Source organism: Poromitra crassiceps (assembly GCF_964638095.1).
Source record: "Poromitra crassiceps genome assembly, chromosome: 23".
NCBI lineage: Eukaryota > Metazoa > Chordata > Actinopteri > Beryciformes > Melamphaidae > Poromitra > Poromitra crassiceps.
The window spans coordinates 4,010,858-4,037,759 of NC_139639.1; the positions used below are offsets into that span (position 1 = coordinate 4,010,858).

Consider the following 26,902-nt stretch of genomic DNA (forward strand, 5'->3'; position numbering starts at 1 on the left):
AATGCTGCCACATATATACACTGGTGGTGTGATAGGGGGTTACACAGAGGGGAGCTGCAGAGGCAAGGGGAGGTGCCATTAGCAATTGTCCCCACATTGCTACCACATCGGAGGCCTCATCTCTCTTACACAACCCCTCTACACGCCTGACCTACAGCGTCTGTGGAACAGGAGCGCTCCCTGGTGTTCAGAATGTGGAGTTGAAGGTAACGTTTGAGGGGGCAATTTCGGTAACTGAGATCATCTGTATATTATCCCATTTCTCTTGTTCATCAGTTATGCCTTGTGGTCAGTGAGGGAATAGCACCAGCATTCCCCAAATCCTTGGTACACTCTCCCTCTCTCATTGACATTTGAGCTGTTAGGGCTCCACCACCACTTATCTATCTCTGTAAATTACTGCCTGGTACTGTATAATAAATGGTTGTTTTTACATTTATTTAGTAGAATAGGTGGGGTATGATGATACAGTTGCAGCTGACAAAAAAAACGATGGGAAAGTGGCTGGTACCATTTTTCCTATGACTTGAAACTAATGACTATAGAGATAAATAATAACACCATCCTCCACTGGTGGTGTTCTCTTAATAACAGAGACATGACAAGTCCTGGTGCGTGCAAAGCTATGATGATGTGATGAGTGAAGAGGGGAGGGTGACTAAGGTGGGTGGTGAGGGGGGGGGGTGTGGGTGGCTGTCAGGAGGAAGTGCAGGTGGGTGGGCGTGTCCTTTCAGACCCATAATCACAGAGTGGTCTTAGTTTATCACTGTGGGAATTTAAGTTCCATTCCCTCAGCTAGAATGATTAGAGCAGTGGTTCTCAAAGTGGGGGTCCGGGGACCCCCAGGGGTCCTTGAGGGGGTTCCAGGGGGTCCCCAGAAAAAAAAGGTGGATCATTTATTTTCGCTATAATTCCATCCATATGTAACACAATGACAGAATATATGACTATTTTGATCATGATTGATTGATTGTCTTGCAGGAGCCTGGTGTTGGGGTCATTAGGCTGATTGGGTGCACCTGGGCCCGGTGCACTCATTGAACTTAAGAAGACCTTCAGCCCATTCAGTCTCTCTCCCTTTTGTTCTGTTTGTTACTTTGTTTTATTTCATGTAGTTTGTGTTGGCTTAGTTATTTTCCCTTTGTTTTAATTAAGAAATTATTGTTTTTAACGTTTACTTTGGTGTATGACTCCCCTCATATGTTACAACCAGGCCCAAGGAAGTAACACATGAGGGGAGTCCTACACACAAAGTCACAGTTAAAACAATCATTTATTAACTCAAATAACTGGACAACACAAACTGACAAACTGAGAGGAGGGAGAGAGACTGAATGAGTCTGAAGGTCTTCTTAAGCCCAATAGATAGAGTCTGTCTGTGTGGGAACGCCCACAAAACGTTACTTCCATTTAGGGCCGTGGAGGGAAATTATCGAAAGCATAATATTCTGGCTTTCTGCTCGTCAAATAAACGAAGCAGCTTGCATCATTACTGTCGCACTACTGCCATCTGCTGGAGTTAGTTAGCTCCCACAATGTTTACAGTTGATCATGTTATTTCCAATCGGTCCAGTTGATGTAGGACCCACGCTGACCACGCGTCTCATGACGAGACATCGCCTGAATGTATGAGTACACTGTGCCCAGGTGCACCCAATCAGCCTAACGACCCCAACACCAGACTCCAGCAAGACAGGGCCAGGAGAGTGGGAGGGCCGTCACAAAAGCTCAAATCATATCAGAAGGGGTACCCTGAGATCAAATCTTATCAAATGGGGTTCCGTGGTCTAATTTGTATCCGTTTGTTAAGGGGTCCTTGACATGAAAAGGTTTGAGAACCACTGAAATAGCCTACAGAGATCTGAGACTGTTCAAACACTGTCAAGTGCCATATTATGTTGTTGTGTTGTTGTTGTTGTTGTTTTTTTGGGGGCTGGGTTGTTTTCCAATTGGAAAGGACTGCATTTATTTTTAAAACTGAAAGTTCACTGTGTAGTTAAAGTTATATTTTACACCAGTGCAAAATGATATCCAGTGTATAAGCAATAGTTAATGCATTGAAACGGAATAGTTTCTGTAATGAAAATGGAACATTCTAGAAATATTCTAGGAGTGCTGCTGTGGTTCAGTGGGTTGTGGTGGTTCACAACTGACCTTCTAAAGATCGAGGCTGGCTCTCGACCTGTGTTCTATGTGATCCCTTCCCTTCAACATCCACTACCAAATCAACTGATAATTCCTTCAACTTGTTTGGAGAAAAGCACGTCACTGATGCTGTTGAAGGCAACCGTGTCGTTGGTGTTTGTTCAGCATCGTGCTTAGATGTTGAAATACTGCATATTTCTAATCACACAAATGCCAATGATGTCAATTAAAAGTGGATTCTGGAAAACACTTTTTTCTTTTCTCTTTCTTGTTCTGCATTTCATAGTAGCCTACACTTTTGGCAGACATCGATGCATGCATGACTGTCAAGTAACTCCTCTAGGCCTAATTGTAATAAATAAATATCTCAGGTCTATTTCACAGTCGAATGATTAAGTTTAATAGCCCATGACATTAAGGCCAACTGGCCTTAATTTAGTCGGTTATTTATTTTCATGGGCACACTAAGGGTTTTGAAAAGTGTAGTCAATTCGATTGTATTTATATGGTGCAAAATCATAACAAAAGTGATCTCGAGGCACTTTACAAATAGAGCAGGGAAAAGAGAGATAAAGGACATGATCCTAATCAAAGGTAACTCAGATTTCTTAAGGCGGTGCTGGAGGCCAGGTTAATGCCATCCAGGGTCTATCATTATAATGTTTCTAGGTGTTTAAGGCCAAGCACAATAACTCCAGTTTTGGTTAACTTCAGGCTAACACAGACAGAGGCTAACACAGCAGGCTAACAAGGATAAAATATAATTATTTTGCCAAGGTATGTTTGCACATACAAGGAAATTGACTTTGTGTGGTTGGTGCACAAGTACATACTGTAGGAACATTACAAATTACAAGAAATATACAAGATATTTATAAACAAATACAGGATTTAAAAGATATGAAAAGATTCAAAGATATTAACAGATATAAAGATATAAACAGTGTTAACAACCAAGTGTAGAAGCCTAAAAAAATGCAATTTAACAAAAATACGTAGGCTACAGGGTGCATGAGAAGTAGCAGCAGTAACAAGCTTTGTATTGCACATGAATTACAGATAGACAGACAGAGCTACCAAGCTAGCCAAGCTTCCAGTTGGTCTAAGCCAGGGGTTTTCAATGTGAAGCGGGCCTCCCCAGGGGGGCTCCACACAGTTTCAGGGAAGGCTCTGTGAATGGAAATGGAAAAAAAGAAGAGAAAATATATATATATATATATATATATATATATATATATATATATATATATATATATATATATATATATATATTGCATTAGTTATCAGAAGGAGATCACATAGAATAGCCTAAATGTATGTTAAAGAGATAGAGTAATTTGGGGGAATTTGACTGTTTCCCCCACTTTCACAGAGTCTAATGAATGGCTTCAGACAGACTTTTTTATGAACAGTATAAGTGTCAGCATCTGAGGGGAGGCCCACAGTCTCAGACTTTGAAAACGACAACTATCAAAGGACCACAAAGTTTGCAAACACACACAGGGGTTTGGAGGCACAAGGAGTATCATGCTTGCCAACACAGAGTTGCCAGAGTTTTGAATGCAGTTTGGTGAGGCAGCGTCCTCTCCTCACCGCTTGCTCTCTGCCTCAGGACCTGGACTCATGCCCGTAGCTACCATTGAGGACACAGAGGTCATGACCTCGGTATTTTCTGAAAAAAAAGGAAAATAGCCTCGGCCCCCAGATCTATTCATCTGTCATTTATGTTTTAAAGCCCTCATAAATAACATGATATATGACATAGTTGATCAGAAATGCAACAATTTGCTTCCTCTCTCTGTGCTATATAGAAGGAAGAGACATAACTCACCACAATGTTCAAATGTTGCATTGGGGCTAGACTTTGGGGACAGTTCTATTGAAGTGAATGGGTAAGTAACTCCCTTGTAAGTGATGTTTGTGTAGATGGGCCGGCTACAGCCATGCCTGGACTAGACAGCTGATGCTCCTCCAGGCTGCGTGTAGCTGGACCAAAGTTCAGTTCGCTCTGAGGAGAAAACGAGCCAACTGCGAAACCAGTCAACTGCAGAAACCACGGGTCCAACCAGCCAACTGAAAACCACTGGTCTAACCAGTCTGATGAAAGTTTGGGTTGGATCATGGTCATGTCTTTTGGGGATGGGCAGGAAGCAGCAGAAGCCACAGCTCAGCCAAAGCTCCAGCTCATCAGAAGACAGAGGACAGCATCAGATGGAGGAGTCTCCGGCAGCCAGCAGATATGGGACGTTTAAACCGTCCAGCTCCAAAAAGTCCCACCCTCTGGATGATGCAGGCTTCATCTCGTTCAGCACCTACTCCTGGATGTTCCCCATGATGTGGTCCATGTTAAAGGACAAGCTGGACCCAGCCTCCCTCAGCCTGTCTCCTCTGGATGGGGCCGACGCTAATGGGCAAAGGATCCAGCAGCTATGGAGGGAGGAGGTGGAGGCGGTGGGTCTGGAGAAAGCCTCTCTGGCTCGGGTGATGCTTCGCTTTCAGAGAGCCAGGCTGCTCCTGGCCGCCTGCATCGGCCTGCTCTGCATGCTCTGTCTTTTCTCTGGGCCTGTGCTGGTCCATCAAATCCTGAGCTACACTGAGCGGCCCGACGCGTCATGGGTCTCACGTGGCGTGGGCCTGTGTGCCGCTCTGTTCTGCACTGAGTTCATCAAGACCTTCTGCTTCTCTCTGATCTGGGCCATCAACATCCGCACCGCCATCCGCATGAAGAGCGCCTTCTCCATGCTGGCCTTCCACAAGATCTCCTCCCTGCGCGTGCAGAGCAGCCTCTCTGTGGGGAAGATGATAAACCTGCTGACCATGGATGGGTACCGTGTGTTTGAGGCTGTGGTGTATGGGACGCTGCTGCTGTCCACACCGCTGCTGCTGCTGGGCTGTGTGGTCTATGCCTGCAGCACGCTGGGCCTCACCGCCCTGCTGGGGATCGCTGTTTACTGCACCTTCATCACTATACAGTTTGGCATGGGCAGGCTCATGGACATGCTCAGGCAGAAATCCACGGCGATAACGGACAGCCGGGTTCAGGCCATGAACGAAGTCCTCACTTGCATCAAACTCATCAAGATGTATGCCTGGGAAGACAGCTTTGAGACCAAGATCACAGACATCAGGAGGAATGAGTGCGACATGACGGAGAAGGTTAACTACGTCTTGACCTCCAGCGCCACCCTCACCATCATGACGCCCATCGTGGCCAACATCCTCACCTTCACACTGCACACCTCACTGGGCCTCCCGCTCAGCAGCACAGCTGCCTTCTCCACAATCGCCATCTTCAACTCCCTTAGGTTCTCTCTGACTGTGATTCCGACCTGTGTGAAGTCTCTGGCTGACACCGGCGTGGCTCTGGACCGACTGAAGAAAATACTGCTGCTCCAGAACCCAGACCCCTACCTGGTCCACAAAACAGGCGATGGCTCAGCAGCCATAGTGATGCACAATGCCACTCTATCCTGGACCAGACCGCCCCCCCAGCCACCCACCCCCAGCGATAAAGGGGACAATTTTAACCTGGTGTATCAGAACGGGAAGCCCAAAACCGTGCCCACCCTAAGGAACGTCTCCTTCGTCCTGCCCAAGGGGAAGCTGTTGGGTGTCTGTGGGAATGTAAGCAGCGGGAAGAGCTCGCTCATCTCCAGCCTGTTAGAGCAGATGCACCTCCAGCAGGGCTCCATCTCAGCTGATGGGACATTCGCCTATGTGTCCCAGCAGGCCTGGATCTTCTATGGAACCGTCAGGGAGAACATCCTGATGGGGGAACCGTTCCACCAGGCCAGGTACGAGAGAGTCCTTAGCACATGCAGCCTCAGAGCTGACCTTGACATCCTCCCATATGGAGATCAAACTGAGATAGGGGAGCGGGGCCTGAACCTGTCAGGGGGGCAGAAGCAGAGGATCAGCCTGGCCAGAGCCGTCTACTCCAACAGGGACATCTTCCTGCTGGACGACCCGCTGTCCGCGGTTGACGCCCACGTGGGGAAACATATATTTGAGGAATGCATAAAGAAAGACCTTCAGGGGAAATCTGTCATACTGGTGACTCACCAGCTCCAGTACCTGGAGTTCTGTGATGAGGTTCTGGTTCTGGAGAAAGGGCAGGTCCAGGAAGCAGGAACCCATCAGGAGCTGATGAGGGTTGGGGGACACTACGCCCAGCTCATCACCAAATACCTGAAGGAGCAGTCCACAGTTGAGGAGGAGGAGGCGGACCCACAAGGCCCTGCCCAGCTGAAGAAGGTGGAGATCAAAGACCACAACGGAATAGTTAATCCAGCCTTCGACATATCAGATGAGAAAGTTAATGGAACTGCATCCAGCTGCAAGCCTGTGGGAGCAGAGGACCAGTTGATCAGCGAGGAGAGCACTAGACACGGTCAGGTCCACTGGAACACCTACCATCAGTACTGCCAGGCTGTCGGAGGCTATATTGTGATCGTACCCATCATCGTCGTCTACATGCTGTTGGTGGGATGCGCTGCCCTGAACAACTGGTGGCTCAGCTACTGGCTGGAGCAGGGCCACGGGACAGCCAATGTGACGGCTGCAGATCAGGGCAACATCTCTCTGAACCCAGACCTGCACTTCTACCAAATGGTTTACAGCCTGATAGCCATTTCCATGGCGATACTTGGCATTATCAAATGCCTCTCCATCACCGCGGCCGGCAAGCACGCCTCGTCCAAGCTCCACAACGTCATGATTAAGAAGATCTTGGCAAGTCCCATGAGTTTCTTTGACACGACGCCAACTGGCCGCATCCTCAACCGCTTCTCCAACGACCAGGAAGAGGTGGACATGCCCATCCCCGTCCAGATAGACAACTTCCTGCAGTTCGGTCTGAACGTTCTCTTCATCTTCACCCTCATTGCAGCTGTCATCCCCCCCATGCTGCTGGTCCTGGCTTTGCTGGTGGTCATGTTGACGGTCCTGCTGCTGTTCAAGAGGAACATGCACCAACTGAAACTGATGGAGAACGTCAGCCGCTCTCCCTGTATCTCCCTGGCCACCTCCACCCTGCAGGGCCTCAGCACCATCCACGCCTACAACAAGATGGACACATACACACAGCTGTTCAAGACTCTGTGTGACTGCAACTCCAACCACCACCTACTGTTCCGGTGTGGGACGCGCCTGCTGGCCTTCTGGATGGACGTACTGTGTATCGTCGTCACCCTGGCAGTGGTGCTGTTTGTAGTGCTGATCCCTAATGATGTCATCAGTCCAGCCATGAAAGGCCTGGCCCTGAGCTACACCTTACAGCTGACAGGCAGTTTTCAGTTTGTGGTGATGAGGACGACGGACCTGGAGGCAAGGTTCAGCTCAGTGCAGCGGCTGCTGGAGTACAACACGGACTGTGAGTTGGAGGCCCCCAACCAGCTAACGGTGTCCGGGGTGCCAGAGGACTGGCCCCCCCAAGGAGCCATCACCTTCGTGGACTATAAGATGAGGTACAGGGACAACACACCCATCGTCCTCCAGGGCCTCCACATCCACATCAGAGCCGGGGAGAAGCTCGGCATCGTGGGAAGGACGGGCTCCGGGAAGTCTTCCCTGGGCGTGGCTCTCTTCCGGCTCGTGGAGCCGGCTGGGGGAACTGTGCTGATAGACGGCGTGGACATCACAGCCATCAGCCTGCATGCCCTGCGCAGCAAGCTGTCCATCATCCCCCAGGACCCTGTGCTGTTCACCGGCAGCGTCAGGTACAACTTGGACCCCTTCAGCAGGTACAGCGACTCACAGGTCTGGGCGGTGCTGGAGAAGACCTATATGAAGGAAAAAATCGGCGGTCTGGAAGGGAAACTGCAGGCTGAAGTGTTGGAGAACGGAGAGAACTTCTCTGTGGGAGAGAGACAGCTCATCTGTATGGCAAGAGCACTGCTGCGCAACTCCAAGATCATTCTATTGGACGAGGCGACGGCATCAATCGACGCGCAGACGGACGCTCTGATCCAGAACACCATCAGAGAGTCCTTCCAGTGCTGCACCGTGCTCACCATCGCCCACCGCATCCACACCGTGCTGCACTCTGACCGCATCCTGGTGCTCGACAATGGAGAGGTGGTGGAATTCGACCATCCGGAGGTGTTGCAGCAGAGAGCAGACTCTGTGTTCTCCTCTCTGCTGGCTGCTGCCAACACTGTGAGCCTGAACTGAGACAACTCTACACTGCACTATCAGTGATACTCAACACGAGGCTCTAGAGCCACATGCGGCTCCTTTATGGGTAGTTGTGGCTCTTTTAAGTCCTACTTAAAATAAATAAATAAATAAAAATCTAAGAATAAATAATGGGAGAAAAGGGACTTTTTGGGGATTGTGGCTCTTGCAAAGATTTTTTTTGTCAATGTGGCTCTTTAGTAGGGAAACGGTTGAGTACCACTGATATATATATATATATATATATATACATACACACATATATATATACACATATATATGTATGCTGTATATATATACATACACACATATATCTACACACACACACACACACACACACACACACACACACACACACACACACACACACACACACACATAGAGCTATAAATAAACTTGATTTGACTGAGTAGCAGAAAATTGCAGGTCATCCAGCTCCTTATGTCCTTGAGACATGTTTGAAGTTTAGTTAACTGATTAATTTGCTCTGTCTTCATTGATAGATATAATTGGGTGTGATCTGCATATGGAGTTTTTCCTAATATTTCCTAAAGGAAGCATATATAATAGGATCGGTCCATGCACAGAACCTTGTGGAACTCCTTGTCTAACTTTTGCATGCTAGGAGGATTCATCGTCAACAGGTATGAACTGAAATTGATCTGATGTGGTTCCTTAATGGCTATTAAATGTTCTAGTCTTTGTAATGGGATGTGATGTCAATGGTGCCAAAGGCAGCGCTAAGCTCTAGCAAAACTATTACAGAGAGAAGTAATTTGTCTGATGCAATTAGAAGGCTGTTTTTGTTTGTCTGCGTGCTATGATTTTTTCAAAATCCTGACTGAAAATCCTCAAATAAACTAAACTAAACACATAACTGATTGGCGACTGCTTTCTCAAGGACTTTAGACTAGAGAGAATTGGAAGATTGGTTTATACTATAAACTATATACAGTAGTTGGCTAAAATGCCTGAATCAAGAATAAGAGGTTTAATAACCGTTACTTTCAGTGACTGTGGTAGGCCTACATAATCTGTTGATAACGACAAATTGATATATCTAGCAAATAAGTGTCAATGAATTAGGGTCAAACTTCCTGAAGCAGCATAGTTGGGGTGAGGTCTATAGGGAGACAGGTTGAGGGTTTAGATGAAGAAATGATCTAAGTTAGTTCAGGGAGGTCTAAATTTATATCAGGTTTTAAAGCTGTTTCAGTACCTGTTAAGGGCAAGAGCTGATTCATTTTGTTCCTCATAGAATTTTATCATTAAAAAATCTCATTAACAAAAAGATCTCATAAAAAAAGCAAATCTCAATAAGTCATCATACCGAGAGCTAGGAATACATGGATCGATAGAGTTATGACTCTCAGCCAGCACAAAGCATAAAGTGCTGGATAGGAACTTAGGGTTGTTTCTATTCTCCTCTATTAGAGGTGCTATTGATCACATTCAACATTGATAACATTTTAGATTTCGCACCCCCCCCCCCCCCTTCCATTGCATTCATGCGACAACATGGCTGTTGCTTGGAAACAGTCTTGTTTAGGCCTATGGCCTGTAGATTCAAGGAATTAAGAAATTTAATATCAAAAACCGTATAACAGAACATATAGATATTTCATTTTTAAAATGATTAATTCACAATCATAATATAGCTTATCTTATGTAAAACAAAGATAAAAGATGAAAAATGAAATTGATGCTTTTATTCCACTCCTTTCTAAAAGCTCAGTTATCAGGGAGGCAGTCAGCCAAAAATAAAGAAATGTATATATATGTGTGTGTGTGTGTCCGTCCAGTTAATCATATATATATATCTGTATATATATTTGATGTGTCCTGGGTGGACTTATTGATGTGTCCTGGGTGGGACACATGACTTATTGATGTGTCCTGGGTGGGACACATTCAAAGAACTGTAAACCCCTGCAAAACTCTTACTATCAGAGCTCATCTTGACAAGTTCACTCCTAAAATAACATTTGAATCTAGACCTAACTATTTAATGGGAATATTTAACATATTTAGATTAATCTAATATTAACATAGAATATGAATTCGAATATAGGATAGTAGAAATTATGTTATGATGCTGCAATGCTGGCATGACTTATGTCAACATGCATTTTGAGCTGACCTAAGTGCTGTTAGGATCCTCCAGTCTACCCACAAGGCTGGGTCATTGTCAAAAGTGGGGTTTTGCTAGGTGTCAAAATGGCATACATGCAGTTTCACCCTTTTGACAGCAAACAAACTATACTTTTACTGTCTTTGCAGTGAGCTATACAATTATTTATTTTACTCCTGCTTATTCATAGTGGACATTCTACATCACACTTATTGTATAATGTAAATAGCAGTTGCTATATATATATATATATATATATATGCTACCTTTGATCACAGTCCTTGTTTGTATGGCAAGGTGGTGGTGTAATTAAACCAGAAGATATAAATGACCCGACAACGCCACCTGGGGAATTTCACCCCAGGAACTATAAGATTGAAACCTAGGCTAAATGAAATACAAGTCTCATAGGCTACACAAGTTCAACACCTTAAAGCAAGACAGAGACGTGGTTCCAAAAGTAAATGTAAATTTATTGAATGAATGATGACTGGAAGTGTCTGTGGAGGAAATAGGTTAGTAGAGAAAATCTCAATGTTTATGAATGTTTAGCAATAGGTTTATTACAATAGTTTAGATAACAGTAGATTCATTCTTTTTAATAACACTTCCAATACTTAAAACCAAACTACAAATGGAGGGAGGGGGAATGTGGGCGAAGACCAGCAGTGGGGAGGCAGCCTACATAAGGGTGTGTTCCAGGAGTGCCACAACTTACCCACCACTCGTGTACTCACAGCAAACGGCAATCACTGCAAACAGGTGAAATATATGGTGTCCCAGTGCGCTTAACACTACAATCCGGTGGAGGGGACCACACTAGAGTGCCTAGCCTCCACCACCGCCAGCCAATGCTCCACTAAGGGGAGGGATGGATGGGGGGGGGGGGGGGGGGGGGGGGGAGTAATCAATGAAAAGAAGCAGCAATAAAAGACAAAGTACAAAAGTTAAAGCCAGTTGGTTCAATCTAAAACCAGTTACCCAATACAAGTGGGACTCGTGATGGTAAAAATGAACAAGGCTAAAACAGTAATAAATCAAAACAATATAAGCAAAACACTAATAAGGCAAAACACTAGTAAGGCAAAACAGCAGCTGATTAAGACCTAAAATACAAAACCACACATTAGCAAGGTCTACCACGTCACCATTACCTCAGGTATATATTATACCCCAGTGACTATTACCTTGACACAAAGTGTATTGTCTTAGGACTCAGGTTACGATCCCCAACACAACCGGGTAGACAGGAACTGAAAGACAAAATACAAGGGTCAGTTTAGTCTAGTAGGAACGGGGGGTCCCCGCGCACCCGAAAGATATATTTTTCTAACATAGATTTTTGTACTCCTCAAGGTGTCTAATAAACAAATTGTGTTGTTACCCCATTGAAATAGTGTCCCATGGGTCCGTTTGGCGGCCATCTTTGCGGGCATATTGCGATGTCTGATGAAAATGGATAAGGGTCATAACTTTTGAACTAGACGTCATACAGAGACAAATGACACCACTTTTCTGTATGATTTCTGCATGAGGAATTGATTGAGAGGGTTGTTTTAATGATTTTAACAGGTTTGGTATAGTAAAACTCAAAAACATTTGAAAAAAGTGTCTAATTTACTCTCAAAATCTTGCAAAAAAAATCTATCTACATATTAGTCCATGGGCCAGAACGGTTGGGAATAATGCTCATATTGATTTTTGGCAAGGTATACATCTCTAGAGTTAGAACATATGTGAGAGCATTGCACCAATGGTAGCTAAATGTGTGTTATCACTCGATTTATAACACCATGCAAAACATAATAGTTGTGGGACTTTTAGGGACATTTGAGGCTAAGTTCATGCAAATCAAGTCTAAAAGCACCAGATTTTGCCCAGAATTAGCCCAGGGCATGCTCTAGCAATTGAGCCAGAGTGCCCGAGCTGGTGACCCCCGGGGTCACCATGGCGGCCAAATCCAATATGACCACTGTCCGAAATAGATTTTGGCTATAACTTTTGAAAGAGATGAGCTAGAAATACAGACTTGGTGTCTATCTTATATTTTTTGACCATTAGAAAGGTGTTGGAATGCTTATCTTTACTAATGAAGATGTGTGTGGACCCCTAATCTGCATATTTCCAAGATGGCGGCTACCTGAATATGAGTTTTACCATAACTGTTGATGCTTTTAGTAAACTCGGTGTCCATTTTATGGTTTTTGAGTTTAGAAACACATTGTAATACTCAGATTTATGATTGAATCTATCTATAGCACTCTACTTTGCAGAGTAAGTAGGCTACCAATATGGCTGCCATCCCATTTCTTTTTTACATACACTTTTGTAGTTGTAAGAATGAGTTACCATCAAACTGGTGGACACAAACAATCTACAGTATTTATCTTACATATTTTATTGATACAATTAGTATTAGTAACGAAGGCAAAAAGCCTGGAAATGAAAAGAGTAATGATGTGACACAAAATGAGAATAGTACAGAAAATCAGGTACTCGGTGGAGAGGAGGAGAATGTGAGCACAGACAACACTGATGCATCACAACCTGAAGACACTTCAGAAAACATAGTGATAGATGGGAACAAAAACAATGCAAATCCCAAACCTAGTCATAACCAAAACCAGCGCTACCCAAGAAGAGAAACGAGAACTCCAAAATACTTAGATGATTTCATATCAGATTTTAAGAATGATGATGAAACCCATGCAAATGGCTGGGTGGGTGGGCCTAGAGATCGTATGTGATGTCATCAGACAGTTGTGATGGCTAAGTTGGTCGGCCTCAGTGATGTCATCAGACAGTTGTGATGGCTAAGTGTGTGGATGGGCCTAAATATCTGATGTAATGTCATCAGACAGTTATGATGGCTAAGTGGGTCGGCCTCAGTGATGTCATCAGACAGTTGTGATGGCTAAGTGGGTCGGCCTCAGTGAGGTCATCAGACAGTTGTGATGGCTAAGTGGGTCGGCCTCAGTGAGGTCATCAGACAGTTGTGATGGCTAAGTGTGTGGATGGCCCTAAAGATCTGATGTGAAAGCACAAGAGGTCTTGCAGCCTCAAGAGGTGATCCAGCCTTCAGGACCTGCACACCGCCACCAGCATTGTGGATGATGCGCTGCAGTCTGGAGGGCAGTCTTGAGGGCAGCAGCAGCACCAAACGGATGGTAGGAGGATGATGATGGAGGAGGTGGTGAGGATGGACTCGACGGTGGAGGTGTAGAAAAGCAAAATATGTGGTCGCAACTATTGCAAATTCACACTTTTTAATATCTTGTGTTTCTTGATAGTGGAAGACAAAGGAAAACATATGTGGAAACTTGTTGATTGATTGGTTGAAATAGAAAAGGTCCTCAGTTATTATATAGTCCCTGATAGAGAAAATTTACATCACATTAGCCTTTATTTGGACAATCACTAGTTATTAATATATTCATACTTACATACATTCATGACTAGATAAGTTTTTGAACTTCTTCCTACTCCTTTTTGAACATGGAAATCTTCATTTGAATTATGTACTGGATTTTTCTTTCTTGAAAGATATGCTTGATCATTTGATTTTGTTTGTTTTGTTTCTTGAATGTACTTAAATGTACATGTTTTTATTTGTCTTTTTTTAACAACATGTTCAAAATAAACTAAATAAACTAAAAAAAAAAAAAAAAAAAAAAAATATATACATTTCCATTTTAGTTACATATAGTTATGACACAGACATACTTCATAGTTAGATGACCTGTGTACATACACAGATAGACATCATATTTGGATAACCTGTGTACATACACAGACAGACGTATTTAGATCACTTGTACCATACATTTGCAGCTCCTCTCGATCGCACACTGTGCCCTGTCACCGTGCCACGGTGCGCTCTACAGGGCCAGAATAACAGATAGGTTGAGTCTACAGAATGGCCTTCCAGTGTGCGTCAAGACATGTAATCTGATGTGCGTCAAGACATGTAATCTGATGTGTGAAGTATCTTTGAGTATCTGTTCAATGTATGTAAGCCTGGGTATCCATCCGTGAATATACAAGAGTGCATCTCTTGGCCAAGATCTGTGTTCAATACATCATATCAGACGACTTCTTCTGACTCCTGGCTCCATCATTTCATTTCAACTGCTTTCCTTCAAGTGGTTCACTGTTTACCTTTTGGCTGTGGAATTTCATTCTCTATCAGTCCCATATAAGTATCTGTTTTTATTTTGCTCGCTCAGTGCCATATTATACAGTGCACCTTAGAAGTCTCAGCTGTCCAGCTCAAATCCTCTTTGTCTATGAAGGAAGAATACACCCCTCTCCTCCAGTCAGCCAGTTGGTCATATTGCCTGCATGTGAAGTGAGACCGATACACACCCCTTTTCCTCTAACACAGGAGTTTCCTTGATTAGACGTTTCACAATTTCTGCTCGGCAGCAGAGATAACAGTGTAACACATCCGGCTTGTCGGGGTAGGTTCTGCTGAGGGACAGAGAAGAGACATGGAGGCTGTGATTGGACTGTTGATGATGATGGTGCTACTGGGAGTCTCTCATGGTGAGCTCTTTCACTATTCCACACACATTCATGATTTATATTGTGTGAGTAAACTGTTTAGTGTTGAACCAGTACTCCATACTCCTGAATCAATACTAATAGTGATACTCCTGAATCAATACTAATAGTGAATACAAATATACGATAATTATTGATCAAGTATAGTCATGGTGAGTAGAGCTACAGTATAATCGTGATCTCATCTTCAGTCCTGAAGCTGAATGAGCTTCTCTGGCGTGAAATGTGGTGTCTGTCCCGGAGACTGTCCCCCGCTCTTGTCGATAAATTAATTTACAATCTTCACTTACTGTATTCTGTTTTTTTTAGTAGCCTGAATTAATTTCACATAAGTATGCACTGAGATATCCTGTATACAACCCATTACACATTAATGATACTTTCAGGACTGCAGAAACTTGACATTTGACAGCAAGTCAACAATACCTTAAGTCAATCACAAATTGTATTACAATGAAAATAGTATTGAATCATAAAATTGCATTGAGAAATGCACATTCACCGTACGGTATAGTTTCGAGAACCTAACATACAGTATTAGTCTGGCCATGAGTACAAATTTAGCACGGGAACTACCAGAGCCACACAGTGGTCTGGCAGGATATATTTTTGTCTGGACTTCTTCTTTCCTTCCTTCCTCCTCTGCATGTTTGAGCTGGCTTACATTCTAACCAGAACTTTATGCCCCCCCCCCCCCCCCCCCCCCTATATGGACAAGTGGCCCTGCCGCTTCGCTGGCCCGGCCACTAATTAAACCCTACTCCTCCCACATTTTTTCTTCAAATGACACCAAACTCCAGCCTCTGCATCGTTAGACTGTCCTCCACAAAAGTATCAAACAGATTTTTGATAGATCAAAAATTGAGCCCACAGTGCATCAAAATGTTTTACTGTAAATGGTACTTTAAACAGCTAATGCAAATTCTTGCTAAATAAAGCTCGAATCTCCATGAAAAAAATGGACAAGATTTTGCTGTCAGAGTAGTTGAAGTGTGCAAAATCTAAGAATTGTATGTCAAAAACTGAATTTTTGACAGTATTTTGAATTCTGCCCTCATGTATAGCCTAAAGAGCATCGTAATTGCCCTAATAATAAGCAATTTTTCAGTCTATCTCTCTCTGCCTCCACTGTCCCTACTCTCTCCACTTCTATGTTCAACTGCCATGTACTTAACCTGCTGCCTTCTGCCCCAGCCCTGTCTTCAGCCTTCCAGAGGAGACGCTTTGTCTTCATCAGCCTCATACTGATGGGTTTCCTGGGTCTTTTCATCATGTACTACAAGCCTGACATCAACTTCTCCACTTTCGGCAATTGCATTTTCCCTCAAAAGGAGGCCTCAACACCAAAATGTTCCTCAGAGCAGCACATGAATCCACACTACAATCACAGCCAGGAGATCCAGGCTGGAGGTGGGGAAGCAGAACGAGAGCCTGACACGATCGTTTTGATCTGGATGTGGCCGTTTGGCTACAGGTTTGATCTCAGCTGCAGTGCGTTGAACATCACAGGATGTCACCTGACAGATGACAAGGCTGCTTACAGCAAGGCCCACGGTGTCCTCTTCCATCACAGGGACATCCACGGACAGGCCGACCTGCCACAGGAGCCGCGACCATGGTTCCAGAAATGGGTGTGGTTTAATATGGAGTCACCTGCTAACTCACCTCAAATCCCTAAGCTCAATCACTTGTTCAACTTGACATGCAATTATCGCCGGGATTCAAATATTCAAGTGCATTCTGGGTCATTGGTTCCAGTGACTCATGAGGATGAGAGTTTCAAACTACCGGTGAAGGACAAATTGGTCTGCTGGATTGTGAGCAACTGGAACCCAAGGCACAAGAGAGTGGAGTTTTACAATGAGCTGAAAAAGCATGTAAACATAATGGCTTATGGAGATGCGTTTAACCAACGTTTAAATAATCAAGGGTATGCAAAGATAATGTCTAGTTGTAAATTTTACCTCTCCTTTGAAAACTCTATTGACAAAGACTACATCACAGAGAAGTTATATAAGCCCATGATGATGGGGACTGTGCCTGTAGTTCTGGGCACCAGCAGACAAAACTACGAGGATCATGTCCCAGGAGACTCTTTCATCCACGTGGATGACTTTGCCACGCCGAAGGAGCTGGCGGCGAGGCTGCATCACCTCGACCACACTCATACCGAGTACATGAGGTACTTTAACTGGAGAGACACATACAAGGTCAGAACAGTGCTTGGCGTTGAACCTGCATGCTTAACATGTAATTACTTACAAAAACACAGAGGCTACCAAGCTTTTCATGGTCTCAACAATTGGTACTGGGGTTAACTTTAGACCAAACACATCACCAGTATGACAGTCTCCAGAAGAGACACTTAACAGTTTCCAACACTCTCCTTTGTTCACATAGCCTACATGAGGGCAACAAGTCTGAGACGTCGTTTAGTGAAGGCTGATTAGACAAAAGGCAGGGATGGACCCAGTTTGGTCTCAATGGGCCAGACAAAGAAAATCAATCCATAATAAGTCTTTCAGTGTCAATAATTAGGCCTACAGGTACATAAGAACACGGTTTCACATAAGACAGGAAGTACTTCGTTTCCATTGGCAATTACACATCGGACCTAACTAGTATGACATGTGGGGTGCCTCAAGGATCCATTATGGGGCCCGTTCTATTCAACCTTTATATGCTCCCTCTAGGCCTAATTATGCACAAAAACAAAATAGCTTACCATAACTACGCAGACGACACCCAACTCTATAGTTGGGTGTCTTTCCTCAGGTGAATATGCTCCCTTAGACTCACTCTGTCAGTGCATTAACCAAATAAATGACTGGATGTGCCAGAATTTCCTCCAGCTAAACAAAGACAAAACAGAAGTGATTGTCTTCGGTCCCAAAGAACAAAGGCTTAAAATCGCTGCACGCCTTGAGTCTCTATCCCTGAAGCCAAAGGATCAAGTTAAAGATCTTGGCGTTATTATTGATTCCGATTTCAATTTCAACTCCCACATTAAGTCAATCAGAAAATCAGCTTTCTATCATCTTAAAAATATAGCAAGAATTAGGGGCTACATGTCCAGACAGGATCTAGAAAAACTAATTCACGCCTTCATCTACAGTAGGTTAGACTACTGCAATAGCCTTTTCTCTGGTCTCTCCAAAAAAGAACTTAGACAACTCCAGCTCATTCAGAATGCTGCCGCTAGAGTTCTAACAAAGACTACGAAAGCTGATCATATTACTCCAGTTCTTAAGTCCTTACACTGGTTGCCAGTGTGTCATAGAATAGATTTTAAAATACTGTTACTAGTCTACAAATCACTTAACGGCCTAGGCCCAAAATACATCGCTGAATTGCTCCCACGCTATAAACCGTCTAGACCTCTCAGGTCAGCAGGGTCCTGCTTACTAACTGTCCCTAGGATCAAATCAAATAATGGGAAAGCCGCATTCACCCGTTATGCTTCTGCTAGCTGGAACAATCTGCCTGAAGACCTCAGATTTGCTTAGGTCAGATTTGATTTTACTTTTAAAAATAGACTAAAGGCTTTTATGTTTACCGTCGCTTTTAACTGCTGACAGATAGAAAATTTGTTTTATTCCTCTGTAAGTTTTTAACTATTTTTGCAACTACTCTGTTGTGATGCTTTTAAACGTCTATTTTATCCTCTTCTTTTATTCTCTTATTTTCTTGTGTCGACCATCTTATGTGAAGCACTTTGAATTGCCTCTATCTGATTTTATGCAAACCCAATGCTGTGGTATGTACGGGCAACAGAAGACACAAGGTACCAGTAGAGGGTATGCCTGGCGTCCAAACTACAGTATAAAGACAAAGCTGTTATGAAATGTCTAATTTATCCTCTTTTTTATTTTCTTATGTCATCCATTTTATGTGAAGCACTTTGAACTGCATCTGTGTATGAAATGTGCTATACAAATAAACTTGACTTGACTTGACTAAGGTTATCTCAGCTGTAGGCCTATCATATCAAATCTACTGTCTGTAACACTGTCCTCCACAAAAGTATCAAACAGATTTTTGATAGATCAAAAATTGAGCCCACAGTGCATCAAAATGTTTTACTGTAAATGGTACTTTAAACAGCTAATGCAAATTCTTGCTAAATAAAGCTTGAATCTCCATGAAAGAAATTGACAAGATTTTGCTGTCAGAGTAGTTGAAGTGTGCAAAATCTAAGAATTGTATGTCAAAAACTGATTTTTTTACAGTATTTTGAATTCTGCCCTCATGTATAGCCTAAAGAGCATCGTAATTGCCCTAATTACCTAATGATGTGATGTCACTTGAGCAATGACGTCATCAGTGATGATGTCATCAATGATGTCATCCTTCCTGGCTGAGCAGAATGGGTGGGTGATGTCATAGTTGTTGATGACATGCCAAAGTATAAGCAATTTTTCAGTCTATCTCTCTCTGCCTCCACTGTCTCTACTCTCTCCGCTTCTATGTTCAACTGCCATGTACTTAACCTGCTGCCTTCTGCCCCAGCCGTCATGACCGGCAGTGTTCTAATCTAAGCAGACTGGATTGCATGCAGCAGATGATAGAAAGCTCATCCATAAGAGACTTGAGACTTGACTTGGACTTGTGACTAAAGACTTGAGACGCGACTTGGACTATAGCTAAAAGACTTGAGACTTGCCCGGCCACGACCCATTGCTGCGCAGCAGCTATAATTTTGTTTTGAATCCCCTGTTCCACAATCCAGTCCAGTTGGTGGCGGTAATGCACCTTTAAGTTGGTTGCCAACCGCCATAAAACACTAAAGAAGAAGAAGAAGAAGAAGTTTACGTAATCGCGCTGTTCAATGACGCCCAAGTTACGTTCAGCGGCCAGTGCACTGCACCACCGTTGTGGACGGTTCTACTCGGCACAGCACTTTATAACGACGGCGGCGGGAAGTAGTCGCCGTTAATTTACCTCCACATCCTCAGCAACTGCCGAAATGGTTAACGATCGACTATTGAACAGTGGATATTAATGGGGTTCTGATCGAAGATACACTTGTGGAAACTAGGGCTAGCGGCGTGGGATTCAGCCATTATGGCTAACGTCGGGAACCAGCTACAAGCACAGGCCGTTAGCAAGCCTGCACCAGGAAAACATGGCAATGTTTTGCCCTTATGGGGTAACGAAAAGACTATGAACCTAAATCCTATGATTCTCACCAATGTGCTGTCCTCTCCATATTTCAAAGTTCAGCTGTATGAACTAAAAACCTACCATGAAGTCGTGGACGAAATCTATTTCAAGGTAACATCTTGCTAATGCTAACACGCTTGCTAGCTAGATAACGTCAACCTAAACCCAAATGCTAAAACAAGCTAATTGTTAGCATGTTTGCTGCATTCGGTAACGTTAACATTATTTTGACCGGATGGCGGTAACGTTAGTTGGCTAACGTCAACGGTAATGATCGGAAAGGAACCCAACGGTTTGTGATATTTTCGTATTAATATTATTTGGGTCGGTCAAACGTTACAGCACACAATAAACGTTATAGTTGCTAACGCTAACTAGCTTAATCAAACAGGGTTGGCGTTAAGTAAAAAGACTTCTATACAACCTCAGAATATATTTCCTTACTTTTATTAATGTAATAACCTAAAAATTACATTTGTATCTCAAATAAATTATTTTCTGTTTTCCATTACTGTATAAACAGTCTGACTAGTGTATATTACTCATACCAGGGGGGAAATGACGATTGGCGGGCAGGAAGGAAAGTATTCCATTATGTTAACACTACACTAAATATATATAATTATAAAAAAAAATATATATATTTATTATACTGTAGTATTAACAAATATAACTATCATTTCCTTCCACATAAAGATTTTTTTTTAAAGCATTACCATTCATTTGATAAGTGCCCCCTGGCAGCCCCCACTTTTCCCAGCCCAGGCAGACACAATCGGGGAACCCCCGCAGTAAACGCACATCTTAACAGATGTCTATGTACCTCTAGAATCCCCAATCCTGTAGTGTAGAGCTGCAGCACCGTCCTTTGGAGAATCAGCCCATTGAGATATGGGGGGGTTTACCCCACTCACGCGCCAGCGGTAATAACATTTGTGGGTGTTCCCACACAGACCGACTGACTGTATCTATACAGTCTGAGCTATCGCACGTTAGCTAATGAAATACACTTAGATTGAGTTGTCCAGCGTCATTTGAAGTAACATCCTGTTGGCGATCGCCTTCAATAACGTTAGACTGATAATTTCATAAAAGGCATTAGCCCCTTTCAGGACTGTCTTCACGTTGTTTGGTGTGGCTAGTGACAGTTTGGTTGCGCCATGCAGCCAGATGTCTCAACTTAAGCTAGCTAATGCTAATGAGACTCTCCCTCTACTCAGGTGACTCACGTTGAACCATGGGAAAAAGGAAGCAGAAAGACTGCGGGCCAAACTGGAATGTGCGGAGGGGTAAGTGAGAAGTATGTGCTTTTTGTCTTCACTGGTGTTTTTCTCTTAAGTAACATTAATATGTTACTTACACTAAAGCCCTATCTAAGCTGTTTTTGTTTTGTTTTGTACAAAATATGCTAGCTAGGCCAGATCACCTGTCTAATTTCCAAGTAGGGATAAATTGCTTGTCAACCGTCATTAGGACACTGAGGTCCAATTGTCAACAAATGGTCTTGCCATTAATTACAGCCTAGCTGCTGCTTGTGAGGTGGCTAACAGATGATGATCTGGTCTTCGTCCTTGTCAGGTGCGTGGAGTCGGGACTGGTGGTATTGTGTCGACTGCTTTCTGTCTTCTGTACAAACTGTTTACCCTCAAGCTGACCCGCAAACAGGTGATGGGTCTGATCACTCACACAGACTCGCCCTACATCAGAGCACTTGGCTTCATGTACATAAGGTATGATGCTTTTGTGATGGGAGTAGATTATGACGAGATGAGAAATGCACATATTTCTTTTATTTTACCAGCTATGTTGCAGTTGTTCACAAAGTCACTTTAGCCCCTTTTTAGATTGGCCAAAAATCCCACTAATATCCACAAACTAATGGCATTTTCTTCAGTCTAAAAGCTGCCAAGCCGGGCCGTCTAACCGATAGAGCGACTCTCGCACACGGCTCTGCACGCCTTGATATTATATTTTGAAATCAGTGGCACATGGTGCATTTATTGGGGTGTTGACATCGTGTTGTCTTTTGCTTCGAAACAGATACACTCAGCCCCCTCCAGATTTGGTGGAATGGTATGATGGCTTCCTGGATGATGAGGAGGTATGTCACCACGGGTAATAATTTAATGTTTCTTTCTCTTCAGTAAATATACAGTAGTCACATGACACATGTTTACAATCTGCCCATTTCCCCCCGTTGTGATGCTCATAGCTGATTTTTCACCTTTGCCTTCATTTGGCTTAATTGTCCCCAGTTTCATCCTCTAAACTTGAGTAGCTAGGTTACTTGGTCATTGCTGTGCTGCTGGTTATTATCAGGGTAAGTATATGATTCAGAGTAAATATTTTAGTCCAATGTGATTTCAAGGCATGCCATCTCTGTTCTTTTTTTCCACAAGATTTGATCAGGACTTGTTGCACAAAACAATATTTCAAATAAATGCAAATTGGAGCATCAGTACACATCCCACTGACAGACACAATATAACACGTCTCACATTTTGTGACACGAGTGTCACGTGTCAAATGTTTTCTTTATATAGGTTTAAAAAAAAAAGAATCTCACTCACAGGCTGTGCAACCAGGCCTTCTTTAATATTCTGTTGCAATATATTTGAACTGATCTGATGACCCATCCTACCCAACTCGTTAATTCCCCTGTTCCTTTTCTTTAGATGCCCATTGTGCAGCAGGTGAATTGGATATTGTATCTCAGCACTGTTGGTTTGCGTGTGTGAGTGCAAAACGGCTGTTCTCTACCATATGAAGTTGATTACTGTTCAACTGGTGTGCACTGACTTACCCTACCTGCTCCGCTCTGTGCTTACACTGTGGGCGACGCCTCCACACACTGGCCTGAATAGTTCATTTTGCTGGAGAGGGGTTGAAGAAAGAAGCCAAGGCTTCTCTCTCCGTTTTCCCCTTTGACACCATGAAGATGCGTCTCAGTGTTCTTAGATCCCGCTCTCTTCCCCTTCCCATTCACCCCTGCTTTTAAATGACAGGATGGGTGGAATCACTTTGATAATGTGCTATTATATATTCTATATATATATTGTAAACTGAAGATGTGGAGGGAAGGGGGAAAGATCTTACTGAATGTTTGAAACATGAATTATATATTTTTTTTGCTTGATTGGTGGAGCTCACATTGTAAATACAGACTCCTGGGACCAGCAGACAGTTTAGATGATGCACACTTTTTTATACTTTTCCTTAGAATCAGCAGAATTAAGGCAGACCAGGCACACTTTTGATATTTGAGAGATTAAGCTAGATGAACAGAGGTGAAGGTTCAGTACTTGGTCATCACAAGTTACTTTTTGACATTAAGACAAGCATTGATTATAAAAATATGTTTGCCTTGCCTGTGTGCGCTAATTACGTTTGCATGGCTCTCTTCCCACCCTTTTTGTCTGTAGGAGCTAGATGTCAAGGCAGGAGGCGGCTGTATGATGTCCGTCGGCGAGATGCTGCGCTCCTTCCTGACCAAGTTGGAGTGGTTCTCCACCCTGTTCCCTCGCATCCCGGTGCCCGTGCAGAAGATGATTGACCAGCAGATGAAGGCCCGGCCTCGGAAGGTTCCTGAGAAGGAGCCGCAGGAGGAGGAGGAGGCGGCGGCCGCGGCCGCGGCGGCAGCGACCACAGGGGCAGAGGCAGCCAGGCCAGGGGAACGCCGTCGCTCCAGGTAGCATACTAAATGATTCCAAGTCTTCTCCTCAGATGGTCATTTAGACCAGTAGTTCTCAGACCTTCTCATGTCAAGCACCCCTAAACTGACACAAATTAGACCACCAAGCCCCATTTGATACGATTTTGTCAATTGCCCCCCATCTGATAAGATTTTGTCCCAGCATCCCCCATCTGGGAAGATTTTTGCTTTCGATGTTTTATTACAGAAAGTGTATGAAACCTACTTATGGATCTTATTATAGTGAAAATAAATTATCCCCCTTTTTTTTTGCTGGGGACCCCATAAAGAGTGTTGCGGTGTCACTTTGAGAACCAAGTTTTTAAGACGACCCACACCTTTTCAGACCGTCGTCGAGCTTTTCGAGCAAATTGTAGCTAATAATACCCTCTTTTACAGGACCCCCAGACGGACACCGAGCCCCAGAAAATCCCCCAAACGGTCGAGGAGCAGGAGCCACCACCACGAACGGGACCGCCACGGCCCCAGTTTTGACCGCGAGCTGGAGAGGGAGCGTGACCGGCAGAGGAAGGAGAGAGAGGGGGGCAGGGAGCCCAGGGAGCCCAGGGACAGGGAGAGAGGGAGAGAGGGGAACGAGGAGGAGAGAGAGGGGGGCAGGGAGCCCAGGGACAGAGACAGAGAGAGGGAGAGAGGGGAACGAGGAGGAGAGAGGGAGAGACGACGGTCCCGCAGCGCGGACAAGAATCAGGACCGCCGAGAGCGTCGCAAAAGTCGCAGCGGCAGCCGGGAACGAAAGGGCGAACGCAAAGACAAAGAGAGGGACAAAGAGAGGGACGGGGGGGACGACAAGAGCAGGAGGAAGGACAGGGAGCATCACAAAGACAGGGGCAGCGACGTGGAGAGGTCCAGGGACAAGAAGAGCAGGGCAGAGACGGACGAGAGGAGACAACACAAAGAGGACAGGGAGAGGCACAGGGAGGAGAGGAAGGCCAAACGCTCCACCAAGAGCAGAAGCAAGGAGAGGAGACACAAAGGCGCTAGAATAGTGGAGGGAGGAGGAGAGGAGAAGAGCAGGAAGAGGGAGAGCAAGGAGAGGGACAGAGATGGAGAACAGCGTCCTCACAAGCGTAGTCGTAGCAAAGAGAAGAGCCATCGTCAGCGAGAGTCCAGTAACGACCACGGTAAACACGAACGCAGAAGGAGCCAGAGCGTTGAGAAGATGTCCCCCTAGAGCGATACCAACCTTCTACTCCCGTGTTTGTTTCCTTTCTCTTTTTTCTACTTGATTGTCTAGTCTGTCACTTGTGCTGGAGTGAAGAAATGTTAGCACGACGAACATCGGGAATTGTCTTCTTTGGCCAATGTAATGTTGCTTTATGTTGATCTTTTTCTGACTTTCTCACTCCCCTTTAGACCGTTCTTAGTCTTGGATGTCTGAGATTTGACAAATATGGCATTTTAATTTTCTATGGTTCATTGATTTTTTCCTCCCAGGACGTTATATGGCTTTGTACATAATGGGTCTGAGAATGTTTTAAGGCAGTCTGCAAAGGGGGATTTTTACCACACACTGAGCCCTGCTTGTGCTGTGTTTGGGTTGTTGCTCTGTTGCATTTTGTTTTCTAATAAAACACTTTTACGGAAGGACACATCAGCTTCTTTACTTTCATGATATATTATCATTTATTATATATTCCCAACAGAAAGTGATATGTATGTTTATAGGAAAAGGTCAGTATTTTGCACCTTGGCCCAAATGTTTTCAATCATGATCCCAGGGTTCCTAAGCACGTTTTGCCAATGGAGCGGGAATCGACCCCGGCCAACCTCTGGCCCCCGCGTCTGTGTGGTCGATTATTCCTTCTCACCACCAGCTCCCCTCCACACTTGCAGCTCTTCTCTGGGCGCTTTTGTCTCTTTCCTCTGGCTGTCACCATTCAAAACTGACTGAGGCTCGAACTCACGACCTCAAAAGTGAATGAGGCCTCAATACTGCTGGGCAGCGAGCAAACTGCGCCACCAGGTCAGACGTTTTAACTCTGGTTTTCTCACAGCTTTTGACTCTTTCCTCTGGCTGTCGGTCCAATCGATGAATGACTGAATGGATTCAGTTGACTTTATTTTCCAGAAAAATGCACAAATGTCTTGATAGTTTCATCAAACTTTATTTGAGAATATTTTCCATATTAAATATACATTTGTAATGGCAAAAAGTAAACATTCTCTAGTTATAAAACACTGCCTTACAGTATATATTACTTTTTAAGACAGTCATAACATTTACAAAAGTGGAAAAAAAGGAAAAAATATATATATAAAAAGCATGAAAAACATCACAAATATAAAATATTTGAACCTCTTACCCAACAGCAAACAAGCAAAATAGTAAACACGATGTCCCCCACCAGTGATGAAGTTCCACCCTTGGGTCAGTCAGTGATTCCCTGCTTTACCACTGAGTCTCCATTCATTGTCAATGCCGCCCCCTAGCGGTACAAAGTCAACATTACAGTGTGACTAACGAATTAATGGACAGAGGCCGATCCATAGCCCCCCCCCCCTTTGATGGGGGACAATAACGGACGGAGACCGAAGCTAGTGCCCCCTTTGGTGGGGGGGAAACAATCAAACGTGTTGTTCTTTTCCACAAGCGTAGAACAGAGGCAGTTAGAAATTCTTCACCTGGAAGACAGACACCTACGCCTAACTTCAGACGAGGATATTGTTATATAAATATATGAATATCCTGTAGTTGTGTTATCAGTGGCTAGACTATTGCAACAGTCCTACAATTCCAGATGTTCCTTATAGAACCTACGAACACTACAGATGCAGGTTATGGCAAAACCAACGGAAATATCCCAAACAACCCTCGCCCCTTCCTATTTCCAGCAGATCTAAAGTCATCCTTGCGTGGGGTAAAGAGGGTTTGTTCTCGGATTATTTGGCTTTGAAATGTTAATAGCTATTTAAAAAGAGGCTGCCACTTTGATACTGCTGTACAGCGGCACGGCTGCAGATCCACAGACCGCTGGGCTGCTTACTTCTCAGAGGTCTCCTCCACATCTGGATGT

At 44.1% G+C, this 26,902-nt stretch overlaps 2 protein-coding genes and 2 pseudogenes across 5 annotated transcripts in view; all 4 read left to right on the forward strand.

Moving 5' to 3' along the window:
* LOC310797076 (EEIG family member 2-like) overlaps positions 1-613 on the forward strand; it is a gene marked incomplete at its 5' end in the record, with an annotated part of 12,291 nt that extends 11,678 nt beyond the window's left edge. Inside the window, one exon of the mRNA XM_083659362.1 lies at positions 1-613. This exon is cut by the window's left edge and continues 127 nt beyond it.
* A 3,671-nt stretch (positions 614-4,284) lies between these two features.
* LOC310797378 (ATP-binding cassette sub-family C member 12 pseudogene) lies at positions 4,285-8,316 on the forward strand (annotated as a pseudogene). Its single transcript has one exon. The product of its transcript is annotated as an ATP-binding cassette sub-family C member 12 pseudogene (transcript).
* Positions 8,317-14,940: 6,624 nt separating this feature from the next.
* LOC310797379 (4-galactosyl-N-acetylglucosaminide 3-alpha-L-fucosyltransferase 9 pseudogene) lies at positions 14,941-17,806 on the forward strand (annotated as a pseudogene). The gene is made up of 3 exons: positions 14,941-14,995; positions 16,208-17,223; positions 17,789-17,806. The product of its transcript is annotated as a 4-galactosyl-N-acetylglucosaminide 3-alpha-L-fucosyltransferase 9 pseudogene (transcript).
* Positions 17,807-19,900: 2,094 nt separating this feature from the next.
* prpf38b (pre-mRNA processing factor 38B) lies at positions 19,901-25,469 on the forward strand. 2 transcript variants are annotated; one of them, XM_083659093.1, is made up of 6 exons: positions 19,901-20,287; positions 21,397-21,465; positions 21,755-21,906; positions 22,217-22,277; positions 23,599-23,864; positions 24,267-25,469. In XM_083659093.1, the coding sequence occupies exons 1-6, from the start codon at positions 20,078-20,080 to the stop codon at positions 25,057-25,059; spliced, it is 1,551 nt and encodes a 516-aa protein (XP_083515219.1). In that variant the 5' UTR covers positions 19,901-20,077; the 3' UTR covers positions 25,060-25,469. The 2 variants fall into 2 exon arrangements, with proteins under 2 accessions (XP_083515219.1, XP_083515220.1); XM_083659094.1 differs by having other exon boundaries at positions 20,248-20,287; positions 21,397-21,476.
* The last annotated feature ends 1,433 nt before the right edge of the window (positions 25,470-26,902 follow it).